The 27,602-nt window shown below is 35.9% G+C and overlaps 1 protein-coding gene across 4 annotated transcripts in view; it reads left to right on the forward strand.

Moving 5' to 3' along the window:
• The window catches only part of LRBA (LPS responsive beige-like anchor protein), a 409,013-nt gene that overhangs the window by 136,548 nt on the left and 244,863 nt on the right, over nt 1-27,602 (forward strand). For all 4 annotated transcript variants that reach the window (XM_065061876.1, XM_065061878.1, XM_065061877.1 and 1 more), the window contains exons 35-36: nt 1,873-1,981; nt 25,849-26,015. In XM_065061876.1, the coding sequence (XP_064917948.1) occupies nt 1,873-1,981; nt 25,849-26,015 (276 nt within the window). The remainder of the gene's footprint in view (nt 1-1,872; nt 1,982-25,848; nt 26,016-27,602) is intronic.

The raw sequence follows: 27,602 nt of genomic DNA on the forward strand, positions 1-27,602 counted from the left end.
TACTGTAGGAGTATTTATGATCCCCATATTTTTAGACAGTTTAATAAAAAATGTGTACTGAAATGCTTATGTGACAGATATGAGTGTACGACTGGGATCTTGGAGAAAAAGGGGAATCGGATGCTTGGAATTTGCCCAGACTATGAAATGGGCTACACAAAGTTTCTTGTTGCTGGTTTACTAGTAGGGATTTATCTTTAGCTGAAGATTATTGCAAATTATTAGAGGCAGACGTTTAGCGCTTTTTTTTTTTTTTTTCCAATGGATGAACAATGTCTTCTTAACTAGTTTATATTCTCAATTTTTTGAAGCCATGAAAAACTATTAAATTGAAGTTGCATCACTGCAGCAATGTTGGTTCTGCAAGATTTTCAAAATAAAAGTTTAACACTAATGCATGCAGATAAATTGCCCAAATTGTGTGTTTGTTGATTAACAACCTTCATTCTACAAGTCAGTAGAAATGAAGAAAAGTGAAGCGTGGCTCTAAAACAGTGGCTTCTGTACAAGCCTCCTCCAACAGAAGGTGAAGGTGTACTTCAAAGAATGAATTGTGCTTATTTTTTTCTTTCAAGACTTCATCCATGGGGAGACAGTAATCCACTGGTGTAACTGGTTCATGATCCCAAGTCTCATTTCGTGCTTGTGCTGCAATTATGGTCATGTAGCGTGAGAAGCAATGAACATGGTGCTTCAGGTGTTGCTCTGCCTCTGGATTTCTTTGCATTGGAGTAGACTTGCCTCCTGCAAGTCTGTAACTGGGAATAGCGTAGGAAAAGAGACAACAGAGCATTGATGATCGTACTATCAAACGTACAGATAGAGACAGGTGGAGCCTTAGTTCAGATAACTTAAGTTCTAGGGGATAAGATTAACATTGTATACATTAGAAGGTATCCTGCATAATAAATCCTTTGTAAAGAAAGAATCTTGGTAGACTCTGTGAACTTTTTGAAATGTACTTTAGCTTAAATATGCAAGCAAAGCAAGTGATTTTATGTTCTGCTACTCTTTTCTACATTAGCAACTGAAAAAATATATATTTTTTTTATTTTTTAAAAAGCAGCTTTATTAACTGAAAAACTAACCAGTAGAGCATATAATGGATTTGTCTGGTGTATCTTTGAGTGACCCTGTGGAAATATGCACCTTCTGTAACAGTGTGGCTCCTGTATAGCTAGTTTTAACTTTATGAATCCCAATGTAACTAATTAAAAAGGAAATGTTTTTAGTAATAATATCTGAACTCACAGAATAATTGGGTTATAATTCAATCTGTCAACTCTGCTACCATTCATAAACTCAGGGTTTATGAAGGCCTCAGAAATCTCAGATTGAATTACAGCTTTATTCTGAACATAACCTGGAACAATGTATATCTTAGCATTTCATTTGTGAGACTGAGGGTGTTTTATAATCCTGAAAATATTACTTAAATGTATACTTACCATGAAATTCCAATTTTATATTTGGAGGGAAAAAACCTATGCTGCAGAGCAATTCAGTTTTTTATTTAGACTTTACATCAGTTACATTAAGGCTTTCACTGTGGATGTTTATATACATAAACTGCTTACTTTTCTTTAACGTGTGTATGTGAAAGGTTTTCTTACATATCTATATTTCAGGTAAAACAAATGGCTGTCTAGAGTGTTTACATTTTGTTTAATACTTAGTCTGGTTTACTATTGAGAATACAATTTTACTAGTTGCCAGAAAATCACCCTTCAACCTTATTGATACCGTTTTCTTAGCACAATAAAGTCAGTTATGGAACAGAGCTCAAAATATTTGTGTATATGCTGTATTTACAGATTTTTATTTTAGGACTTCATTGTCTTAAGGCAGTTCTTAAATATTCTTTGTCCTCAGGTTACTGAGTCAAACCATGAAGGACCATTTGGTAAGAGTGGCTAATGAAGCAGAATTCATCTTGAGCAGACAAAGAGCAGAAGATATTAACCGCCATGCTGATTTTGAGGTAAGATATTAAATATTAAAAAAACTCAAACAGCAACAAAACAAAACAAAAACCCAACAAACAAAACCACACACACAAAACCATCAAAACATAACAAGCCCATTGTGTTTGAGGATTCCAGTGCCTGATAAGGGCTTTTCAGGCACAGGAGGTTCCATCCTGAAAGGTGCCTTGCAGCTGTAGGGTGTTTTGGTAGTTTTCCACTAACTTTGATAGAAAAACAAGCTGCGCAAAGCAGCTCAGAACTTGTCAGAATCTGCAGACTGTATTTTGTGAGGGGAAAAATGTTTTTCGTACCAATGCTCATCTTTTCTGTAAAGCAAATATCACTGTATGTGTTAAAGCTGCTTAGCGTTACAGTCAAGATATAACTTGGAAAAAAAAAGAAAAAAGAAAACATCCAAAAACCACAAACAGAAACAAACAAACAAACAAAACCAACAACCAACATACTGAAGATAAATGATAATAGTCTGTTAAGTGAAAAACAAAAAATGACTTTTTTTCTCTTTATATCATTTGCTATTTCACCTAATCCATCTCTAAAACCATTTTCCTTGTATTTTTTATGCCCCAGTGTGGTTTTGTTACGTTTTTGTATTTTCATCCCACTTAAGGGATTCTGAAGTGCAGTAGTGGTCTTTGTTTTCATAGACTTCTAAGAAAAATAAAAGCCTTTTTTTCTGAATCACTTTAGCCATACCTCCAATTTTGGATCTCAGTTACACCATGTATCTCCTTTCTCTGTGCTTTAATTATTGTGTTGTTTAAATGAAAACAAAGCTATATTTCACTAAATTCACTAATATTCTGCTTAAGGAGTACTTAGTCTGTCTTCTGACATATGATACTACTTGTGGTTTTGTTTTTAAACTGAAGCATTAAGAGATTGAAGGCACATTTGTGTTTAACGTATTTCTAAACTGTTTTTCTCTTAAATCTTTACTTGGAAAAAATACTCCCCAAAGATGAAAGCATATTTGTCTTAGACAGTGCTTATGTTCTAAAGGTCATCTGTGTTGGCCCCAGGATTCAAGCTGTGCGTTGTTTAATAACATATCTGCACTTCATCTAGAGCTCGTTACCCCCTCCTGCAAACAGAGATGTTGTAAGATATCTACAGTACCATTTTGCAATGGTGAAGTAGCAGGCGTGTTTCATTTATTACATCAAGGGTTTGGCGACAGTCCTGTGGAGATGAAAAGTGCATCTTTTTACTTCGTTGCCTGATAATCACTGGAGTGGGACATGCTTGACATCTTTTGCTCAGGATTTATGCAGAAGCTCCATGCATGACATGGCATTATTGATTAGATGAACAGACCATTTTTCCTTCAGATGCAAACTATTCACAAAGGTGTGCACCTATGTGGGAAATCTGAGTGAAGTAAATGGTTCTGTCCTGTAAATATGGAGCCATCAATGAATACAGTTGTTCAGTGACAACTTCACTGTTAGCCTTATTTCAGTCTTAAGACACCTTTTTGTGATGTCTGCAAGAAATTTATACTAAGCATCAACTTACATTTTTTAATATAGCTCTGAGTTCTTCAGTGGCATATCCATAGGATAGGAGTTGGCTGATATGTTTTTAAGTTGATGCTGTTTTGAATCTGTGCTGTCTCAGTATGATGGCTCAAGGGACTTAACTCCTCAGGTTGAACTTAAACAGAAATTAGTGTACTAATGTAGCAGCAGTCTGTTTATCAAGTTCAGTTTTGTTACCATGTTGGAATAACTTAGATCCAGCAGCACTTTTGCAGGTCTGAGGATATACAACTGTTGGGTTCTACCAAAAGCTTAAATAACAAAGCTGGTGTCTCATGAAGTTAGTGTTACTGATGTCTGTGGCAGACTTCAGTCAGTGTTATGTTTCCTTTGTGGAAGGGGGAACTGTTGGTCACATTCATTTGAATCTGCAGGCGTCACATGGACAATCTGAAATTCCTGTGCACCCTGTTACATCCATCCATGGTATGGTTCATCTGGCTTTTACATGTCCTGTGAAATGTGCTTGGCTTGTTTTAGCACAATGGTACTGTTTAGCCGTGGTGTTCCTCATAGCCTTTTAAAGTGATGCTCAGGGCTATAGAAAACATGCCATTCTTCTGTCATGTGCCCAGAAATGGATCTTTCACTTGACTAGACTGGAGATGTTCCAGCGCTTACAGGGGAGCAGATCTGTGCTGTGTGGGGCTGCTGACATGCAGTGCATTGCAACTGGTACACGTGTTTCCATTGTATGAAAGGGTGTGGGTGTTGATGCCTGTGGTTTGGTCCTCACACTCATGTCATGACAAACTTACAGGCATGTGACAGGAAGGACTCACAAACAAGAGAAAAAGTACTTTCAAAACAATTGGTAGAGCCTTTGACCTGGTTCATTTCTCTGACTTGAGTACCTGTAAGGAACCAGAGTAGCAGATGATGATCCCTAAGCTAAAGATCGTTCTGGCTAGCCTGACTGGTGTGTTTTGGTCACTTGGATGCACCTGTTTCCTTGATTTGCTCTTTCATCTTCCATCTGTTATTGAGAAATGAGTTCCTGTTGGAATGAAGATCCTATTCTTCCAGTCATGAGAGACCCTCCTTGGTCAGTCCATTAAATCCACTATCCCATCTGCCATGGCATGTGTCTAGAAAAGAGCGAGGAAGCAGATAGACTATACTTTCCTAAATACTGTCATCATGTAGAGGTCTGTGGCTCAGAGACTTGCCTAACCACAGGTAATGTCTTTAATAAGATGATGTGATTTTCCTGCCATGATTTTTCCACTTCATTTTTTCAATTTAATGTAAATATTTTGCACTTATGATGTCATAAGATGGGGAATTTCCCTGCTGTGATAGGTGAAGAAAATGAGCAGATCCTGTGTATAACAAAAAAATTAAAGAATTTCTTTTTTAAAAAAAAAAGGATCACATAACATTTAGCTGTGAAGAATGGTATGTGTGAACACGGTTTTGATCACATTTAAAAGCATTTTGTGATTGTAGTAATTACTAGATGAAAAGCTGCAACTGTTTTAAAAAAAAATGGTTGAGTGGAGCATGCATGGTTCAGATCAGGAATTTTCCTACCTGAGCTGTGGAGAGAAAAGAGATGGGGCTGGTTGAGTGACAGATAAAGATCCAGAGACAGAGAAGAAATTCAAACTTGCATTTCTGGTGTTTCAGATCACATATGAAATATTCCGTTATAACACTGGGTCAGCAAAAATCCAACCCCCAAATTATTTTAAACATCTGTAGTATGTTTACTGCTAACTGTTTTTCATTCTCCCATTTCTAAAAATCATGAGAGAGATGAGCCTTGCAATATGTATGTCAGGTTTGGGACAGGTTTGCACCATGGTGCTAATGCAATGTAGTCCTATAAAATCTTTCTGTAGAACATTCTTTTGACTTTTTATTTTTAAAGGCAAGGACAGTTTTAAAATAAAGGGTAAAGTATCTTGTCATCATGTGAAACTGAAGTCAGGTATTTGGGGCACACAGAGGCAGGAAAAAGCAAAGAGAAATTTAGACAAGCTTTGTAATGAAGTTCTGTATTTATATGTTACTGTATAGCATTTGGTTATCAATACGATAAGGATGGTCATTATAGAAGGTAGGAAAAACCTAGGAGAATAGGTAATACAAGGAGAGACATTGCTGAGCAAGTGCAAGAAAATATGTCACGTGACATTTTAAAAGATGCACAGGGTCTAGAGGGGAAGGTACCACTCCTATTTGGTCCTTAATTCATTGCAAGAAGAGGACAGATGTTTTCCTTTCAGAAATCAATTGAGAAATGTCCACCTAGCAATTCTTTCACAGCCAGGAGACAGAGAAGCAGCAGCAAATCTGGCAAGTATTCTCTTTGATGTGTAAGATCTGTCTTGATGTGTCTATCTGGTGGGACCCTGTGTTGGTCAGAACACTGAGAGGAAAGTGTCTATACACTTTCCATACAGTAGGATGACAGAAGTTGCTGTAAGCTGGAGGGGCTTGGCTTCCCTCAAGGAGGATGCAATCTCCCATCCTCTCTGGAGGGCTCTGCCTTACAACTCAGCAGCTTGGATGAACCCAAAAAGTCTTCCTTTTGGTGCATGGCCACTACTATTTTTTAATAGGGGACAGTTTAAGTAACATTAGAAATTATGAGCAAACGTGTTATATTGTCTGTCTCCTACGCTGGCATTTTTAAAAAGACAGGAAAAAATTGCTTTGGGAGTTGATGGATTGGTTGTGGTTTTTCTATAGCTGAATACAGTCAAAGGTCAGCCTTTTTATTTCATTTTTTTCCTGATGCTTTCTTCATCTAAATTTTCACTGCTACCTCTATAAGCACTTACATCTATGAATATAGACACAGGGAGGTCACAGGGAAATCCAAGACACTCTTACCCATTTTGCAATGTGATTGAGCCTCAAAGACGAAGTGAAGCAGAATTCCACTCATTTCACTAGTGAGGTAACAGTGAAGCACACATTTTGACTGTGAATGTGAACGTGTGAACATACCTAACATAATGTATAACCCTTTTATAACCTTAAATTTTGCCCAGTGTTTGTGGGATTTATGTGCACAGCCCTCTTAGGCATTTTTCAAAATCTTGCCCTGAGAGGTTACTGAAGAGGAACCTCTTTATGCCTGAATTCCAGCTAGTTTCATGCTACCACCTAGACTGGTTTCTAGAAATTGCCTTGAAAATGGTGGTGATTCTTAGATTCTGTGTCCAAACTGCTGTGGAGTTTGGCCTATGGGAATAATTGGGTTTGGTTTTAGGAGAGGGGGGGAATTTTGTACTCTGATGTTATTTTATAATTTATGGCAGGAATGCCCATTGCCTTGGATATGCATCCTGTCTTATATAAATCTCTTCATGTATTTGTGTGTGAACTGTTCAAGCACCACTGGATTTTGACCAAAATCTATGATACTGTATTTCAGTGCTTGTATAAAGTATTTTTGATGAATATCCTTCCAGCGACGTGTTGGTGTGTGAGGTTTTTGTGTGTTTTGTTTGTTTGTCGTTTTGTTTGTTTGTCGTTTTGTTTGTTTGTCGTTTTGTTTGTTTGTCGTTTTGTTTGTTTGTCGTTTTGTTTGTTTGTCGTTTTGTTTGTTTGTCGTTTTGTCTGGTAGATTCACATGAAGGAAAAAGAGAAAAGTTACTATACAGAACTATTCATAGGGCTGCAAATCATGAGTATGTGTAGAGGAGCAATGGACAGTGAATACCATTTTCTGAGAACTTTCTAGAATGGATGGACAAGGATTCTTTATTCTGAATCTGTGAGGAAAACAGACACTTTGGTAATTTTTTCAGTACCAAGTTACTAATTCCATAATTTACAGACTAACCTGCCTCTCCAAAGTGTCTTTTTAAAAAGATTGATGCAAGTCCTTTCAGTTTTTGGTCCTGTTTTTTTAAATGCTCGTCATCTGTAGAAATATAAAGTGCTAGCAACCTTGTGACTGGCCATTTCTGTTGATTACCTGAGAATTTAATGACTTTCCCTTTGCATTTGGTATAAATCATGCTAGGCAGCTAACTTCTCTGCATGATTTCTCCTCAATAATTAAATCCAACATTTCCAGCTGCTGCAAAATTTGTTGCCCTTTTCTGTTCAGTTATGTTTTGTCATGCATAAGACTTAGACTTCCTCACAGTTTTAATTCTTATTCAGTATCAATTTATAGGTAGGCCGTGTGTAATAAACTGAATGTTTTACTTCATGGCTCGTGCTGGGTAACGAATCTTAATGTTAATACAGGTATTGCCTCGACAGAGGTAAAATGCAAGGCTGGGTGAGCATTCCAATAGTGACTTGGATTACATCTAGCTATTTGCTTTTTGTTCCCTTGGCAGAAAACAAAATTCAGTCATTCCATGATTGATAATCTTGTGTGTCCTGCACCTTTTCTCCTTTAGTGTACAAAGCATTAAATGTTAGAAGATATTATTTGTATCCGAGGAAGTAAAAAAAAGTACTGCAAATCAATTGTGGCAGAATAACATAAGTCAAAGAGAATGTTGGAGAGCCCTTGAAAGTATTATGAAGAGGCATTTGGTGTCTTTGTAGTTTCTGTAGCTGAATGTTACTTCTGTATGTAAGAAACAGTTTCTGCAGAAAATAAAGTTATGTTTTAATCCTTGACTGAGTGCTGATTCTCCATATAATTTTCCAATGTTTTTAATAAGAATTGCTTTGTTACATAGCTCGTGCATTGAATAACTTTCCTGTGGCTCTTACATCCTTTTATATCAGGTATTATTCAACACACTTAATAACAATGACCTTATTTATTATAACAAAAGATTTTTTAATGCTTTCAATGGTCATTTTGTCTAGTAGTGTGGGTTATGAGCAACGTATGAAGATAATGAATGGCACAAGTTGTAAGCATCCTGTAGTAATGTAACTGGAAGTCATAGTCCATAAGATAGCAAAAATGTGATGTGGCAAAAGAAAGCAAGTTAGATGTACCCTCACAGAAAAATAAGGCTTTACTCATTCTGTTGTGAATGGGCTTAACTCTCTCTCTCAGATTTAGATTTTTGAATAAATGCTGCTCTTTGCATTGTGTAGGTTAGGCTTCATAGCACCATCTGTTGGTAGAAGGAAGACAAATGTTGACTTTGATTTCTAAATACATTTTCTTGAGGTATGATAAACTCAACAGAATGCTCAGCATGGAAGAATTTTATTTATTTTTGTTTCTGTTGGAGGATTATCCAGTTTTGTTCTGCTGCAGTATGTTGACAAGTCCCAAAGTGCAAAATTAAACTTCTCATATTCCAGAGGTGGCAATTTTTAGGATTCGTTGTGTCATGTGAGTCAAAGGATACTGGAACGAGAAGTTCATTTTCGTCCACTTGAACATTGTAACATTTTCCTGTTGCTCTGGGAAGTGTTGGGATAAAGTATTGCCTGATTATGAAAGCTGTGAAGAATTGTGGTTTCTCTTTCACTATGCTTTAATAAGCAATGGGAAGAGAAGGAATGAAGACTTGGACTGGAATGCTGACACATCTTTTTTTGTCATATCTCAAATTTTACATCAAAATACATTACAGAAATATGACTAAGAGCTATCAAAATATATAATATTGTTTCTGAAGCAGCTTGGAAGAAAATTCATTTTACAACTACTTTCTTTGACTTTTCTGACGAAGCAAAAAGTGATGTTATCTTCACTACCATTTTTGGATAATGCTTTTGGCAAATTATGAGACAAACTATGTGAAGAGACATTGCTAAATTTCTATGGAAAATTAAACTGAATCATAGGATTTTATTGCTTAAAATGAATGCAAGTTACATATGCAGCTAAGCAAGAGGAAACTGCTGTGGTTCCTCCTTATGTTGGCACTTAATCTAACAGGCTGTGCAGTTTTTATAGGAATTGCAAAGTATTTATGTTTCGCTTCATGTTTTGAAAGAATAATTAGACAAATAGTAGAAAGCGTGTGGAAGCAAAAGAAGAGTAGATGGAAGCAATTATTTAAATAATGTTACATATATTGCATTTGCTCTTGTTAAAAAGAGAACTAAATCTAGTAAGTCTCAACTTATTATTGGGCTTTTCAAATCCTGTTGAATATGGAAATGAAATAGAATCATAGCCATGGCTATTTCATATAAAAATTACCTATTCTTGTTTTTCTGATGCTAATGAAGTTTATTGCTTTATAATTAATGCTTGATGTTTAGCAGTATCTTGTCAACTCTTCCACATTTTATAATCTATGCTAGGTTTCATTTACATATTTGGTATAATTTGGAAAAAAAAAATCCATGTCATGAAGATATGAGCCTTTTCTACACGGTGTTTTACAATATTAGCTGTATGACATTTTAACTTTTAATGGCATTTTTTCTCTCCTTTTACATATTTAACACATCTATTTATTTTTCACTTCCTGTGAATGATAAACTTTCTTTTGTTTTAAAACTGGTAAGTACTGTTGCAGCTGAGTGTTTTAGCTAGAGATTATCAATCAGCTTAATTGATCTACTCTCCATGGCTCTGGAAGTCTCAGCAGAACGTGCTCTGGAATTTTTGTTATTTTAGCGTTTGTAAACGCTGAAAACTTAACAAAAGCCTCTGCCAGAAGGAGTCAAAGACTCAATTCCTGTAACCACATATGTTTTATAATTTCATGCTACTACTTTAATGGCTGAATTGGAACAGCATAGGCATGAAGAAAATGGAGCAATTAGAAGGGTGAGCAGTGCTGTATGCTTCTGCTGTACTCTGTCTTCTGCTAGGCTGGGAACAGGCATTCCTTTTGAACTTATCTTTTGCTGTGACAGTGCATCTTACCTCTCTTTTTTTTTTTGGTGTGAAATCCATAATCATTATGCTGACAGGGTGGGGTGGGTTTTTTATTATTTTTTGTTTCTTTTTAATATTTGGCTTGCTAGCTAGCTAAGTACCACACAACATCCAGAATAACAATTAGTGCATGCTTACAAGACTCATCATAAATGTAGTGTTGAAACAGTGATTTATTAGGATTGGTTTCTGTTTGTTCTTTTTTAATTAGCAATTCTAAGTAATGAAGTTCACCTTCAAACTTCTTACTTCTTTGAAAGAATAACTCTTAAAGCAAAATTATACACAGTAAGACGTGAGTAAAATATAACAATCTTCATCGTGGAATATCTCTTCCATGGAAATGACTTAATGAGTTACTTCGAAGTGGTCATGTGTTAGGAAAACAAATACAGAAATAGAAATGTCTGGTCTGATATTAGTATGTGCAAGATTTATGTACTTAAGTTCCCGTTACCATAGATAAATCTTTGCAAATACTGACTTGTGGAAATTGCTCAAATACTCAGATGAACCTCTCTTAGTTATTATGTCATTATAGAGCCACAGGTTCTGCCAGGTTTCTGGAATAGAAAATGATTTGGCAGTAAACCTGAATGACTTGAACTTTGTTTAGAGCATTCAAGATCTGAAATAATTTAAGATGTTAGCACAGCCCACTTGGAAATTCCATGCCCTTTTTTATTAATCTACATTAATAATATTGTTCATTTGTTTCACAGATTAATAGTTTACTGAGATTCAAGAGCATCTGTGCTGGGTTAGACCTGAAGTCCATCAAACGCAGTATCCCGTTGCTAACGGAGTTGAATAGAACATGCCTAGGGACAAGTGTAAGAACAGTGCAATTATATAGGGATGCTGCCTTGGTGCTACCCATGTGGCAGGGATCACAATTTGGACGAAGATGTGCAGTTCCTTATGTGGATTTCACCTATTGTTATATCTCACAGTCACTGTATATTAGCATTTTGTATGTTTGATTCTTGTTTTATTCTCTTGAATTACTTCGGACTTTCAGCAAAACTTGACACCTGACCGTGCTCCGGTCATTTCTAAATACATTTAATAATACAATGGGATTCAATTGGTGATTTCTCTCCACTTTGAAGACTAGCTATTTTTTTTTTTTAACCTGCTTCCTGTGTTTCAATAAATTATTATCCATATAAGGATGTTCCTATACGTCCTGCTGCATCCTGCCTATCTTTAAGTATCTTTTTGGCATTCAAACAGTGGACTGTATGAACTGAATCTTTATTGTCTGTATCTCCAGTGACTTGTTGAATGAAATCTAATGAAACGTGACTTCCCGTTACAAAAGCAACAATGGCTTTTGTCATTGTCTTTATTCAATTGTTTGCTTTTTGGTTCAAACATAGCTACCAACTTGCCTTTTATACATTTCAGACTTACTGCCATGTTGTTCCCTGCTGTCCTGCAGAGTCCATTTGGCAGATTTCATTCACCTGGCACTGAGGCAGTTTGAACAAGAGCACTGTAGCTGGTGGCTCAGCTGCATTCATCCCCAAGTTCTCAGTCATCTGAGAGAATACTGTCTGGTCCAAGCAGTTGGTCACTTGTCAGGTTTCTTTTGTAACTTCTCTGCTAGCGCTTCTCTATGGCGGTCTTGTGTTCCAAGAGCTCTTTTTAACCTTTGTTCATCTATTAGCTCTACAGAGAGACCATACCAGGCTCTCTACTCCTGATTTGTTTGAAAAATAATTTATTATTTCCTTTTATGTCTTTATGCAAATGTTCCTCAAACTCTTTTGGTCTGTTTCATTCTTTTTTTAAAAACTAACATGACATAGTTGACATATTTTTCTATTTTCCTTCTTTGAACAGACTTCTTGAAGAATGCCATTTTCTTACAAACTTCTTTCTCTGCAGTTTAACTATTCCAGCTTTTTTTTTTGTCTTTTAAAAAGCCTCTTGATGGGTGGCATACATTTCCTTTGAACCCCTAATATTGTATCTTTTTATACAGTTTTTGTGTTGTCTATAAAAACATTTTCCGTGTTTTGCTGCATCTTTTATTGCTCATAATATGAAAAATAAGCTAGCTAGCTAAGAAATTTCTTGCTTCAAATTAAATGTTCCCATCAGAAATGTTGTTGTTCTCTCCTATTCATGAAAAATAAATCACTAGTGTTTACCTTGTTTATTATTCATGTACAGACTTTTATGGTAGCTCATGCTAGGTAGCAATTCTAAAATATTCTTGACTGAAGTAATACAGTATACACAGAGTGTAAATTTCTAGCATTAACAAATCAATTATCCTATTTTGCTTGACTGCAGATTTTCTTCTAAAATTCCTGTCCAATAACTTGTATTACTTATGTACCTTTTTAACAATGCTGTTAGGAGTTGTTCAGCTTTGAAGAAAAAAAAAAGGTGATAGTACACATCTCTTGTGTGGGCTTTATTATAGCTTGGTTTAATCTAAGTGAGAAAGACATTATGTTAAAACAATTCTGATACTGGTGCTGACAAAGTCACAAAAGAGCTTCAGGGTCTCAATACCCGAAGGTGTGTTTTCTCACTGTTTCAACTGGTAGCTTGGACTTAAATATTCTACTCAGTTGTAAAATTTTTCTAATTTATTTTTACTTGTATTCAGGATACATTTCTTTGTTATGCTATTACTATCTTTTGATTTTAATGTTTTTTGCTTTAGTTTTTCCTTCTTATTTTTACTTTTTAATCTATTATTTATCTTATCTCCTCACTTCATTTTGCTAGGACAAATGAGTTTTATTCTTTCACGGTTGTTCTTTTTTTAGTTCTAAAGTGATGTCTGCATACTCTAGATCATTCTAGTAGTTTATTATGTGTCTGTTCTTGGAAGATTAATTCCTGCTGGAACATGAATGAGCAAGACTAATCACATTGATAAGTCTGTTATCAAGCCTATTATCCTATCTCAAACAGTGGATACTTAATAAAAGGGCAAACATAGTAACACACTCCTGGCATACACTCCCACCCTTCTGCAATTTGAAGTTCGGGGACTCCTGATTTTTGCTTGCCAGAAATGATGGCCACGTGGTTGGTACCCCCTCAGAGTTTATTCCCTCATTTCCCCAGGAAGCCTTTGAATCCACATAGACTTTTGCTGAGATTTTCACTGAGTTAATTGCAAATGGTACTGATATCCTAGTTTCACTCTTGTGTTTTATTATAAAATGTGTTTTCCCTGGTAACGAGTCAGATTGGAGGGCAAGACATGGGTCATGACAAGTCATGACAAGTATTTCTTAGAACACCTTATGTTCATTATACTTTTGTAATTAATAGAATTAAGCTGTTACTGTTAGTAGCTGACAACTTCACACGGTGCCATCACTTATATGCTTATGGCTGGAGCTTGCAGTTGGGAGGCTGACTCCAACAAGTGTAAGTGAAGGGCTTTACTGGCTTTTCAGAAGCTTTCAGGATGATGTTCAGAAAGTCCTGCAGAAGGCCCTTTGCTTCATGGGGCTGTATATACAATCCTGTATTCTTTCTTTGTGTACAGTAGCCATTGGTCTCTTGGATGTTGCTGGTACCTGCTGCTGGTACTAGAGTGTGCTAATGGTGGTGCAGAGATTCAGCAGACCTGTGATACTCTGAACTGATCATGTTTTGCAGGTTCACTAACACAGCCGGTCCCTAGAGTTTACCAGCTCTTGGGAAACTTTCGCACACCATCTTCTCAGCGTATTCTCTCCCTGTCTTCAGCCTGCTTTTTCATGTGATTCTCTCCATCTAATGTAATAAGAATCTGTAGAACCCATTCAGGCAAACTCACTAGAAAGGGTCCTTTTATACTACATGATTTTACAGAATTCACCTATCCCCACCTGGAAAAATCCTGCTGTTACACAGTTATTTCTTCTGTGACAGTGATTCCAAGTCTGAATCCTTCCAAAATGCTTCTCAGTACTATCATATTTTCTGATGGAAACACAAAACTGCGCCCAGCATTCCAGATGTGAGCACACCAGGAATTGATAAATGCACAATGCATGTTTGTTGACTATCCTCAACTGAGCTGATGTTTTCATAGAACTGTCTGTCATTATTAATGCCATCTTCTGCAAAAAGGAGTGAAGATAAAGGTGAACTTGTAGTCCATCATTTTATATCTAAAATTAGATTATTTTCTGTATTTATCTACACTGAAGTTCCTGTGCTGTTTTATTACCATGATCACTTCATCTTCCAAGCTCTCCCTCCAGTTTTTCATAGGTCCTTTGTGATTACACAAATCTGAATAGATTAGTATCAGCAACAAACTTTGTCACTTCATTATTCACTCATTCTTTGGGCTTTTTTTTTACATATATGTTGAACTTCCTGAAATGATCACAAACTGACAGAATTTGTATTGTTAATGTTAGTACGGCCAGACCCTTATCTAATATATTCTCTCCTTCCATGAGTAGCTTTTCCGATTCTTATCATTTACCCTTCCTTAGGCTGCTTTGTATTTTGCTTTACTTTTGTGACATTGGTCTAGATAGGTCATTTTACCTTTCTAAAATGTGACTTTTAAAATCAAAGTAGTTTGCTCACATGAGTGGAGAATTTGCGCTTACTGATATTTTAAGAGCTTTGATGAAATAAAAGGTTAGAGTATACTTCTGGCATTATTGTTTGTACAGTTAACATTTCCATTGAAGGTGCAAATGTAAATGTCAAAGCCATTCTGGAAAAAATGGCAAATTTCGCATCAGATTATAGTTTTGTTTTTTGCATACCTACAGGAAGCTGCAACTGCTGTAACACTCTTTTGTTTCTGTTAAAACATATTAGCAAATCAAACTGCTTGTAATAGCATTAACTCCCAGATAAAATATTTTCAAGCAGTCTTTATAATTCCAGAATTAGTGGAAACATTTGTGTCTTCAGATTCTTCCATCAAGGCACAGGGAAGTGAATTATTGAAAAGATAAAAATAAATTTGTTTGCTTTCTGTCAGAGTTCATATCCACAGCCAACCTTGATAGAAGACCAGAATGATTTAGACAAGTTTGCTTTGGAGATTCATAACATATGCTTGCTGGACAGAATTGAGTTATCTCTGCTCTGGAGAGTAAGTTATTGTAGCAGGAGCTGACAGAGATGAAGATAACTGAGGGAAATTCAATTACCTTTTAGTGTTTTCCTTCTAATAGGTTTCTTAATGTGAAAAAGATCCTTAGATGATGCGCCTGTGTTGCTTTGTGAGATCTGCTTTGATACCTACATGCAGAATAAAGTGAGCTCTTCTTTTCAGGCCTTCATTAAGGATGAAATATGCATCTGATTGCTAAGTGGGTGTTAACTTTTGATCCAACATATTGTCATTTGTAACCCAGATGTATTTGACAATCTTTTGGCAGTAATCTTGAGTATTGTCTCAAATACAACTTCATTTTCAAAAGTACAGTTTTTATGTGAGAAGCTTGTTTATAACAGGAATTGAAGAAAGAGGTCACAAAACTGTAAAATATTTTGCTATAATCTGTTTCTGCATGTTCAGTTGTTTTCTTGTTTGACTTTTCCTGGCAAAAGCTCTTGAGTTGCAAATAGTGTTTATGACAGACCTGAGTTCAGGTTGTTGGGCTAAAGCCCATCCCACTTGACTATAACTGGATTTTAAGTGAAACCTCTTCAGTTCTGAAGCTACCATACCAGGGTAGACTGGTGCATACAGGAATTAAGATGCTATTATTTGTGTTACTTGTAAAAATTTCCATTTTTTTATAATGGCTGTTGGTTGAAATGAAAATTTAGAAGTGAAGCCAGCTTCTTCTGCAGCTGCGTGTATGAAAACATACCACACATATGTTTGTGTACTTGCAATATGCTTTATTTTACTGACCCATTAAACTACTGTCTGTAGTTGAATGTAGAAAAATGTATATCCTCCAAATGATTTTATTTTTGAAACTTTGACCCTATTCAGCTTTGGGAAATAAAGTTCACTCTTTATCTGGAGGATTTATCTAAGCACTTGCACACTGATATTTCTATAAAAGTAATGCAGAACGAGTATCTTCATGTTAGATTTATTCATAGCCCCAAAATAGGTTTGAATGTGCCTAAAGCCATAGCATACATGACCTACAGAATTCTGTATTGAAAATCTAGTTTGTAGTTTAAATAGTTACTTGTCTTGACCTATGGCTTCTTGGCTATATAAGCTATAAATATATTTGTCATTAGCTTGTTTCTACTCAAATTGTAGTATGCATAGTCTCATCTTGTAGTCAATGCAGTCTTCTTGTTTAGGCATGACACAGTTTGATTCATGCAGGTTTATTTTTTTAATGTTCATAAAGGTGGCTTCTGAAAATCAACTTTAGGGTGATGTGGGAAGTAAAACATATTAAAACAAATGCATTAAGCTACTGAGATGTTTAGAGAAGTTCAGCAGTGTAGCCTGAAGGCATTTACAGTTAAGGTTTTCAATATTATCCATGTTTCTTAGTCACACAGAGTATTTCTCTGTTCCACTTATTAGAATATTACTAAGGAGGAAGTTGTGCAAAATATTGCTTCTAGTGTAAGAGTTTGTCTTGAGTTAGTATTTCTCATTCCAACGAAAGCTTCAGCCTTTCATTGAGAATGCTCTGTTCTCAATATAAAATGTAGTTACTGTGCTGAAATAAATATCTCCATGAGTGATGGCTGAAAAGAAACAGTAACTGTTGAAATAAGGATTTCACAATTACATTGCTAAAGTGATCTTTATTTTGTAGTATGTGGGACTTGAAGTCTGTCTGGGATCCAGGGAGGGAAATGGTGGAAAACTGCAAAGCCACACCCAAGGGTGACATTCCCGTTAACCTTTTATAAAGGTAACCTTTTGTTTCTGAGTAGACCTACACAGGACAGGGAACAAGACCACACTAATCAGAATTCTTAACAGGAACTTCAAGGTCCTTTCACATTGCAAAGCAGCGAGAGAAAAGTGGCAATCCAACTATTCATCTTAACTTTCCGATATTAGCTTTTAAATGGGAATCACTATAATAGATTTTAAAAATATTTTTTCCCAGTTTATCTGATTCTTTTATAAAAATGTTAACAGAATGAGTCCATCTACTGATTTTTCTCTTTGACCTAGATAAGGAAAAATTGAGCCAATCCCTTTGGGGTGGTCTTAGTTCATGAAAAGATGATGAGTCAGGTTGGTCTTCAGATGATCACTGTGTCAGTGAAGGTGCTAAGTGACTTAGAGACCTCTGGGTTTCACTGTTAATCTGAAGTTTTACTGGAAGTGGCAGAGTCAATCCTTAAAAAGTCTTACCAACTAGAAAACCAAATTGTCCTTACTGTTCTGTTTCACACAAGGAAGAAGATACATTTCAGATGCTCCTGATACTTACACTCCTCCCTCCCAACTTTTTCCTGCTCGCATTTTTAGGTCTTTGCTGTTAATTCACTTTTTAGAAAAAGCATCTTCAAAGATTTCTGGCCATCTTAAAGGATATAGGTATGTCTTGGAAGGCGATGATAGTGACTGTAATGATGAGCAGTGCAAGTGCTTTGGTTGTCATTATGCCTTTTTTGTTTGTTTGTTTTCTTTTGTGCCCTAGTGTCAAGATACTGTTTTGGTTTGTTTTGTGTGGTGGGTGGGTGGGTTTGTTTGTTGTTTTTGTTTGGTTGGTTTGGTTTCTGGGGATTGGTTGGTTGGTTTTTGTGTGTTTGTTTGTTTGTTTTTTTACATTAAGCATCATAAGTGACATCTTAAGGAGTCCAATCAGGTCTGAAAACAACTTGGTATCCAAAGTACTGAAGCCTATTGGATATGTGCTTATCGTTGCCATGCAACCAGACATGGCAAGACAGGAAACTGTTATGCCTGAATGTCTCGTTACTCAAATTAATATGAATTCTCTGTTCTTTGTTCACGAGTTGTTGTATTTTGATAAACTCTGAAGCTTCTGGATTAAAATCAGAGTTCTGTTCTCAAACCAAGACACTGAACAGGGAAAGCTGAAAAGTGCTTGAGAGGGACTATGTTGAACTGGCAACAGAAACACAGACCCTGAACTGCAGGGATATCTCAAGGGGATGATCTTTTTGTCTTTTGGAAATCTGGAATTTTGCATTATCTGGGAAACTGTTTATGTAGAGATTTTGACTAGAAATTAATTTGCTTTGCATGCGTTTTGCAAATTTATAAAGAGGGAGTGTGATGTAGCAGGTTTATCAAGCAATAAATAACAAAATCAACCAAGGCATGTTGATTATTTTTGCATTGTAGTCTACGTATAATATGAATGTGAGTTCTTATCTGATAATAAAAACAGGTCCCTTTATAGGAACACACATTTCTATAAGGTAGGTGTTGAGACAGTTAACGTAAGTCATGTGTTAAATACTAATATACTTAAGTATTTATAGTGTGTCTTTGATAGCTATAGAAATTAAAGAGTTTTCATTCATGCAAATACCTTTCACTTATTGTAGCCAGAGATTGAAGCCATACTTACAGATTAAAGTGGTACAAGGTATTTTGTATTAAGGTTCCAAATTATCTTTTGGTTTATCTGCTTATTATCTGAATCATTCCAACTAAATTTTTACATTCTTTGTGCTCTTGCATGTTGAATTACTGTAAGTTTCAGACTTCTCATTTTGGAGAAGAAGGTTAGCAAAATGCTTACAAATTAAAACATTTTTTTTAAATTAGTTATTTTTATTTCATTGACTATTTCAGTTTTTTCCATGTTTTGAGGTATTACTGTTTCCCCACTGTCAGAAATGTACATTTTGCCTTTCTAGTGAAAAATGGTTGAGAGCTTGTGAAGAATTGCTGTTTGTGTAGTACCTTTAAGGGCTTCTTAGTATTTTATTTTGTTGTTCAAAAATACTAGCGTGTGTTCCCTGTTCTTGGAGGCTTCATTTAAGGTTTAATGGTGCCACCTGAACTGCATGTGACTCTCAGTCTGTTCAAGCATCATTCCTGTGCCAGGTCTTGGTGCTGTGAGTTGTAAAAAGAGCTATGCCAGCAGCAGGGTGTCTGGAAATCTGAATCCTAGGGGTGTAATTATTTGGCTGCTGGGGCCAGAACTACTGGACTACTTTTTACCTATCTTACAAGTGATAGAGGTCCTCGCTGTGCCACAAGACAGTTGGAGAGGTGGTGGTCACAGTGAATGAGGACACTTCAGACCTTCAGTTTGTTGAGGTTCATTGGAAATGTGCCATGTGGCTCGTAGTCACGCAAAGATTTCTGTAAGATCCTGACCAACAGATCGAAAGCCGCAGCGAGACTTATTTGGCAACCGTTGCCTGAGCTCATGGTACCACCATTGCAGTGAATGCGAACTACTTCCCCTAATTCCACTAGGTGTTCATATTATACAGAGGGGAGGAAGTGTCCTGATGCTGTTGCTTGAATAAGGTAATAACAGCAATGACAAAAGGTGAAGTTTGGCTGGGTAATATGAGAAAGACCCTGCAGATAAAAGAGAAGAAAAAAAAGATGGGGAATGTTGAAAGTAAAATTGGAACAGTTCCCTTGACCAGTCTTCCCTGCACTTTTGGACTCTAGCTAAATATTGTATTTCTATTCTGGCAGTACAAGTTGCTCATACATCTTTAGCTACTGGTCACAGACACAGTGACAATCAAATATTGCTTTGCTTTGATTGAAGCAATTGAAGTCTCTGTATTTGGCCCACCTTGAGATTTATTTGTATGTTTTCACATGATTAAAAGGTATTTTTCTCCCTTTTCAAAATTTAAGTTGTGTAGAAATGACAATGTGAAAAAATTGCAAAACCAAATATCCAACAATTATGAAAAATCAGAGCAGTGTAAGCCCAATTTGGCCCTCAGTAAGCATGTATAGTGAATCCTTAGATTATTCAAGTATGTGTCTCCTTTGCCTGGACAGAGCAGATGTTCGTTATAAAAGAAGTGAGTTTATCAGTCCCAGAAGTCATTCATGGATCTGATTCATTTGTTGCTTGTTAGTGAGTACAGTATTAATCTCCGTGGTGGTGTTGAAGCAGTTGAATGTCATAAGGTTGATGCAGTGTGGTTGGGAAATAGCTTAAAAGATCATACCTGGCTCCTTCTTTGCTTAATATCTAATCTGAGAGCACAGAGCCACCTGTGCAGGAGTGCTGAGCTTTACTGTTTGCAGAGCATAGGGGAATTGTGCTTTGATTATTTCTAGCTTGAAAAATGCCTTGTACTTGGAAGATGTTGACCCAAAGGATCTCAAATGTAGTGCCCAAGCTTAGTGTTTTTAGGATCTTAGCATGTTTTGAAACAAGAACATTATGGAGGGACTGCATACATAAACTGGATTTGCAAAAGAGAGAGGCAAAAAAGTGCCTGTCTTAATGCTTGCTTTGAATGTAAAGCATTTGGGCATATGTACAGTGAGAACTGGCTTCCTGGGTTCAAAAAGAACATTTTTCTCTGGATATTGTTGGTGACAATGGCTAGCGGTGATGCTTAGAGAGTTAGAATATCGGGATAACGTAGGGCACATATAGCAAATCCCAGTTTCTAGCGAGGAGTAAGTGCTTTTACTTGTTTGTGCAAAGCTTTGTCTTTGACTCTGATCCAAGGCTGCTACTGTAACCCAAATAATATCAATTAGATAAGCATCAAAGAAAACGTTAAAAAAAAAGTCCGTAGTACTAATGGACACAGTGGAATAAATCTGATGTTATTAGTTTCTCCTATTTACCCTTTATTTATTCTGTCAGTTGGTTTTATATCCAGTTTAATTATTTTTTATTTGTTTCATTTACCTACTTCACTAAATTGAGTTCATTTAAAAGATGTGATCTTGGTAAAAGTGTTTTGCCCAGTGTTTAGTTGAGTTTACTAAAGCTTTATACTGCAAGACTTAAAGGTAAAAAATAAAGCTGTTGGCTCAGCACAGATTAAAACCAGATGTCTCTTGAGATCCTTGCCTTTCTCTCTAATCACTAACCCAAACGGACTGTCGTGTTTTGGTTTGGTTTGGTTTTTTTTGTTTTTCTGCTCATGACCATAGTTTTACCAGTCTGTGTTTGGTGTGATCTAAGTCAAATGTGGATATTTCAACCCATTGTGGTTTTTTTAAATGCATGTGGTGTGTTTTTGTGGTGTGTGGTTGGTTGTTTGTTTTGTGTGTGTGTGTGTTGGTGGTGGTTTGTTTTTGTTTTGTTTTGTTTTTTACCCTGAGGAATCTCCAGCTACAAAATCACTTCCCCCCACCTCCACATTTGTATTACAAACAGTTGATTTAGATGCAGATTTGTTTTAATCTTCAAATCAGATAAAAGGCTGAAAAAGTGGATAAATGAGATTTGGAACACTAGGTTGCAGAGATGAGAAGCCATTGCATTGTGTTCAGTCCATTAAAACAAGAAGAAATAGAAGAGATACTTTGATAAGTGTTCTGCTGGTGTTAACCTTGATGGCTATTATCGGGGGGATGATGCTGTATCTATTTCATTGGCTTAAGCTTTTTTCATGCTGAGAGAAATCAATACTTTGAGTCGTTGGATGACAGAGGCATCACTTCAGAATTGACGGTGGCTGTCAGACGTTGTCATTGGTTGACTTTTGTTCGCTGTTGAGGTTTTAAGCTTTCATTTTTCTAGGTCTTATTCAGGAGTCTTTGTAAGATTTCCCTGGGTAGCATTTTTAGTCCAGACTTTAAACCTCAGGTCAGAGGTCAAGTGCAAAGATCTGTGAAAGCAGAGGACTGAGGAGCTCCTTCATTTACTAAAATATCCTTATTTGTAGGGAACTTGCATTAGTGACAAGACTATGTGTTATCTTATGGATGATTTTTCCTCTAAAATGACACCCTCTGAGACAAGTAGTTCACAAAGCAAGTAGCTTTTAGCCAAATTAGAGAAAGGAACTGGGGCATGTCAAAGTATTCAGTGATCTCTGAGTTAAGGAATAAAAGTTAAAATGTTCGATATTGCTTTTAAAAAATACTACACTATTAAACTTGTTTGTAGTTTGTAGAAAGCAGTATATTTTGGGACTGCAAAGGTGCACATGCAAATAGTACCGTGCAGCGGAAATATGTTACTTTGAGCTTTGTTTGAAATTATTGTAAAGATCAAACAGAAGATAATTCTGAAAACACTAGGTTGATCCTCCTCTTCACTGAAATACAGACAGGCAGAATAGACTATTCACTTTGTCAATATTTTGCAGTAGTATTTCTGGAACCTTTCCTGCATATGTAATATATTGTATTTTCATACCTATAACTTACCTTTTGGATGACCTTATGCCCCTTTAGAATTACTGTTCCTTAAAATTAGATGTTCAGGTAACTTTCATGTCCAAATAGCCTGCAGTCTTGTCTAAGCAGGGAACAGGAGAGAGGAGAAACCCCTGTTCTGCTCTGTGATAACATCAAATAGGAGAAGGTTTCTGTTCCATTCTGGTTGAAGGGGTAAAGAACAAGTGTCTTTGCTTTGTGCTGCTCTCTACTTACTACTTACCTTTTGTAAAACTTCAGCAGCCACTGAATTTAACATTTATTGTAGATAAACCCTGGAGTGTATATATGAAAACACATTTTTCTTCTTTCAAAATATTTTGTTTTATCATGAGCATGATTGCAGTCCTTCTGTGATTATAATTCCATTGCATATGTGCCCAAACTGATAATAAAGATTATATAGGCCAAAGCAGTAGTGGAAGGAAGGTTTGACAAATTTGTTTGTGTGCAACTGTATGTCTAATTGTAAAACCATATTTGAGCATGACAGGGTGCATATTGCAAGTGCAGGAGATCAAACAATAAAGAAGAAATAAAACTGTATAAATAAATTTCACATAAATGGAAGTATTGGGATTTAGTGTGAAGTATCAATGTGTTCCACTCTATATCTCAGTATTGCATCTCTAGAAGGAGTGGATCAGGTGAACCTGAAGGCATCTGGAAACTGAAAAAGTTCGATAGAGAAATGGAGACTTTTATGGCTTTCAGAACAGTTTAGTGGTGACCGGCTACTTTGGGATGGGTCTCTTTCAGTTTCTTTTGGTGGAGCTAGTCTTTTTCACTCCTGTATTAATAATTATTGCAGAGAAGGAGGGGGAGAAATAGCTCCTCTTTTGCTGAATGTTTGGCATATATCATGGGTAGGAACCACTGACAAGTCACCTGTATGATCAAAAAGTGGTTTATTCTTTTTATTTTTGTAAAACTTTCTTAATGTTGGCAAATATAGATGTGCCAGATATTTGGCAGAACTGTGGCTTTCTTTCTGTCCTTGTTTGACAAATATATATTGTAAGGAGCGTGTTATAGTTCAGAGTCCCTCCTGGAGTGATGCAATAATTTATAGGATTGTTGCAGGTGGGAATCTCTTAGTTTTGGTGAGTAATTTTAAATTTCTATTCATATTTAGTGCTGAATTTGCTGAAAAGTGGAGTACTGTACATTTTCATTTAGTAGCAGGCTGATTCTGTGTTCATGGAAGTTGTCAGGACAATAAAATACCATTTTTTCCTTCATTTGAATGTCACAGGTACACTTTGAAAATCTTCATCGATGTTTAATGAATGATGTGTTCAAAATCACATCAAGAAGAGACTTTTTTTTTTTAAAGAGGTACAAGTTCATTGTATCTTTTACAAAGCATTCCAGTTTGATTTCCATTTTATCATGTTTTAAGGTCAAATGTGACTTTAATGTTCCATAAAGAGACAGAGATTGATAATGGGGAAAGAATAACCCTCTAATGTGATTTATATCTATGGATTTTATGTCAGATATGAAAAGTTGCTGTTCAAATTGTAAAGGAGGATCCATTAAAGAGCACTTTAAAACAGTTTACTACTTAGCTTACCTTAGCTTACACTTGGTTTTAAAATTCTGCCCTTTCAAGCAACTTAAAAATAACAGCTTACATCTACATAGTGCTGAAAAGAACTTGGAATCATCATGGGTGCAGAACAGATTAATGTGTTAGAAAAGACAACTGTATTTAAAAACAGCTAGAAAAATCTTGTTTAGAGTTGGTTATGATTTAGCCATTGTATATTTTTGTGCAGAGGGGTAGCAGGCTGCTTCATGTAGGAGTACAAAAGCCAATTTTTGATGTCTCATTGAGCTAGGAAGTCAGCCGCTCATTTTTCACTCTTTCTGGTTCTGGTCAGGTGAGCGTTGCTCTAAGGTGTGGGAAAAAATGTGAGGAAACGTGTAAATATGTTAAAGTAGTTCTTAAAAATTTATTCATCTGTTGGTACATTTTTGTTATCTAATGTCTATGAAAATCTACACAACCTAAATTTTGTTTTATTTGTGGGGTTTTTTTTCCCATATTCCTTCCTTTCTCTCACTTTGACATATATATTTGTATATACACAGATATAAATAACATTCCTAGCCTGCCTATTTTTATTTGTAACAGTTTTCTAATGCTTGTACATATGGACTTATATATATAAGCATTGCTACTGTTTTAAACATAAAAAGCAGTTATCTATTGTGCTGTTATCTAAGCTCTAAGATATAGTTTTAGTAGCGTCTGCATCAGCTGTCCTTCACAAAGAAAAAGCAAATTTTTTTGTTGTTAGGCAGACATTTGTGTCCATTCTACTAACTAGATCATAGAATAATCCAATCATTGACAAAGGCTGAAATGCTTTGTCTGGCATATGCGATCTGTGGAATTGCCAGATGAAAACTGAAATTAGAAACAGGGAGTGCTGAAGTGGGGAAAAGCCTTTATTGTTTCTACCAGTGTTTGGATTTGTTGTGGATCTGCATGTACAGTTGTTTCATGGTGGGGTGATCTAAATTTGTTGCCCATTTTTTGAGCTCTGTATTAACCAAAAATTTTCAGAAGATCGACAAAACCCAAAATGATAACAAAATGTTGTAACAAAGACTCTTTCATAGTTTTGAGTTCTGTTTGTAGGTGTGACTTTCAGCTCTTATTTGCTAGTACTTGGTTTTGAGTACCTCAGCAAACAGAAGCTGTTCATACAACACGTGTAGTGATTATCTTTCCCATGCTGGCCTGCAAATGTGCTCAACTGTAAGAAGCCATCTGGTCAAGATTGATCCAGTCTTCATATGCCTTTAGTCTTCTGTCTGAATGTGTGCAGATTTTCTCCTTAGCTTTTATAGTTATTTATACAAGTAACAGCAAACAGTTGGCCACCCGAGTCTAACGGAGAGTCATGGGAGTGGAGTGGTCAGCTAGCTGGCATTCGTTATTCTGAAACCTGCCTCATCATTTTATAATACTGTTCCCTTATTTTCTTATAAAAGTGGTTGTGCCTATATGTTTTATTATGCAATTAAGCCACTAACGTGTTGGTGTTTGCTAAATCTAAAGTGTGTGCGTGCTGTATAGTTAAAGAATTCATGACAAACCAGGATCCTCTGCTTGGCTTTTTGGACGGGTTTGCTGTGGGCAGCTGCACAGTGCGTCAGTTCACAAACCTGTCAGATGGGGTTAATTCTTATTTCTCGAGGGTTTTGTGTAAGTAATTAATTATGAAGTGCTCAAAGTTCCTTTGGATGGTGTAATTAAAATGCGAAGTAATAAAGTCATTATTTTCTTTCTAGTCACTGTGTGCCCAGTATTCTGCAGACAAACGGGAAGAAGAAAAAATGTGTCATCATTTGATAATGGCAGCTAAGTACCGAGACCAGGTGACCGCAACTCAACTAATACAGAAAATTATCAACATTCTGACAGACAAGCATGGAGCCTGGGGAAGCTCGGCACCAAGGTAAAGCAGTTTTGGGGTGTTTTTAACTATTTTTGGCAATCGAGCTATACTCAGCTATGCTCAGGTGATTTGAATTAATGTCTTATGGTCAAATTTAAAGGTAAACAAGGTTTTTCAGGTCGTTTTGTTTAAAAAAAATACATAAAAAGGTAAAATGGGTGTGTCAGTGTTTAGTCTGCGTGAATGTCAGAGAATGTGTTCTGTTAGAGCAGTAAGGGTGGTTCTCTTGTGACTTTAAACTTTGCTATAGCAATGTGTTAGAATTTATTTTGACTGTCCAGTTCTACCACTAGCATTTATTTGAAAAATAAAATTTTAAAGTAAATATTTTCTTACAACTAGCTTTCTCTGTGATGCATTATATTGTATCAAAACTTTAAACAAACAAATTCTTAAGTTACAGGGAAATTAGGAGTTTTGTAATTCAAGGTGAAAACAGTGCCACCAAACCCATTCTCCTTTTGGAATTTTCAGTATATACCTTCATTACAATACTTGTCTGACTTCTTTAGCACAAGTCACAGCTAAAGTTTCAGTTGTGAATCTAAAATACAAGTTCAAGTTCTTGTGCGTCCTTAATTAAGGCTTAAGAATAACTGAAACATATTTGGGCTAGAACATAACCATGTTAAATACACTAGTATACTGACATACTGTTATTTGAACGCAATGGAATAGTAAGCATGAGAGATACACAGGAGCAGACAACAAACTGTTTATCCCAATAATCTCTATTCATTATTCAATTACTGCTTGTTTTCTGGAAAGGAAAAAAAAAACATTCCCAAGCACTAATAATTTCTATAACGTACAGTAACATAAAGAAAAATATGAATAAAATAGTGAATAAAATTAATTGAAAGTGTTCAAGTTAAGTGTTGTGATACAGTGGCATAGAATGCTTATTTCACATAAATACCAGCTTTGGGCTCCAGGTTATAAGCTTAAAAACAAAGTCAAAATAAGTGCTTAATGTTGGTTTTCTTTTTTTTAAGTAAATGATGCTTAAGTATAAAACGCCTGTCTAAGAAAAAACATCAAGGGTCTAAAAACAGCAGTCTATTTCAGCATTTCTAGGAATTTCTATATACTTAATTCCCATACAATTTTAAAGTAAGGCTTGTATTACAATTGTCTAAACCCAGTTCTCTTTAAGGAATTTGTATGTCTGTAATTTTGGTGAGTATGTATCTCATGATTTTGTCTGTCAGTTTGTGCCTCTGGATTTAAAGCTATCATACTATCTTTTCACTAAGAAACAGAGAATCCTACCTGCTCTTTAGGTGTGTTGTGCTTGTTCTGATAATATTGGTATAGCTGGAGAGGGAAAAGTGTAGATGATAAAATATTCGATGCTTGAAGGGAATGGAATAACTATTTTCTGATAATCCTCAAATAAGGTTTATGTAATCAGCTTGTAAATTACAAAGTACACAAAATATGGACATGGTAATTTCCATTTTATAATAATGATCTACAGGAAAATGGAAATGTCACATAATGCACTTTGCAGCACACTTAACATAATTCTAGAAACTAAAATGGCATTAGAGACAAAACAAAATCTCTTTATGGGAAAGACAGAAT

This window comes from Columba livia, chromosome 4 (genome assembly GCF_036013475.1).
Source record: "Columba livia isolate bColLiv1 breed racing homer chromosome 4, bColLiv1.pat.W.v2, whole genome shotgun sequence".
NCBI classification, from domain to species: Eukaryota; Metazoa; Chordata; class Aves; order Columbiformes; family Columbidae; genus Columba; species Columba livia.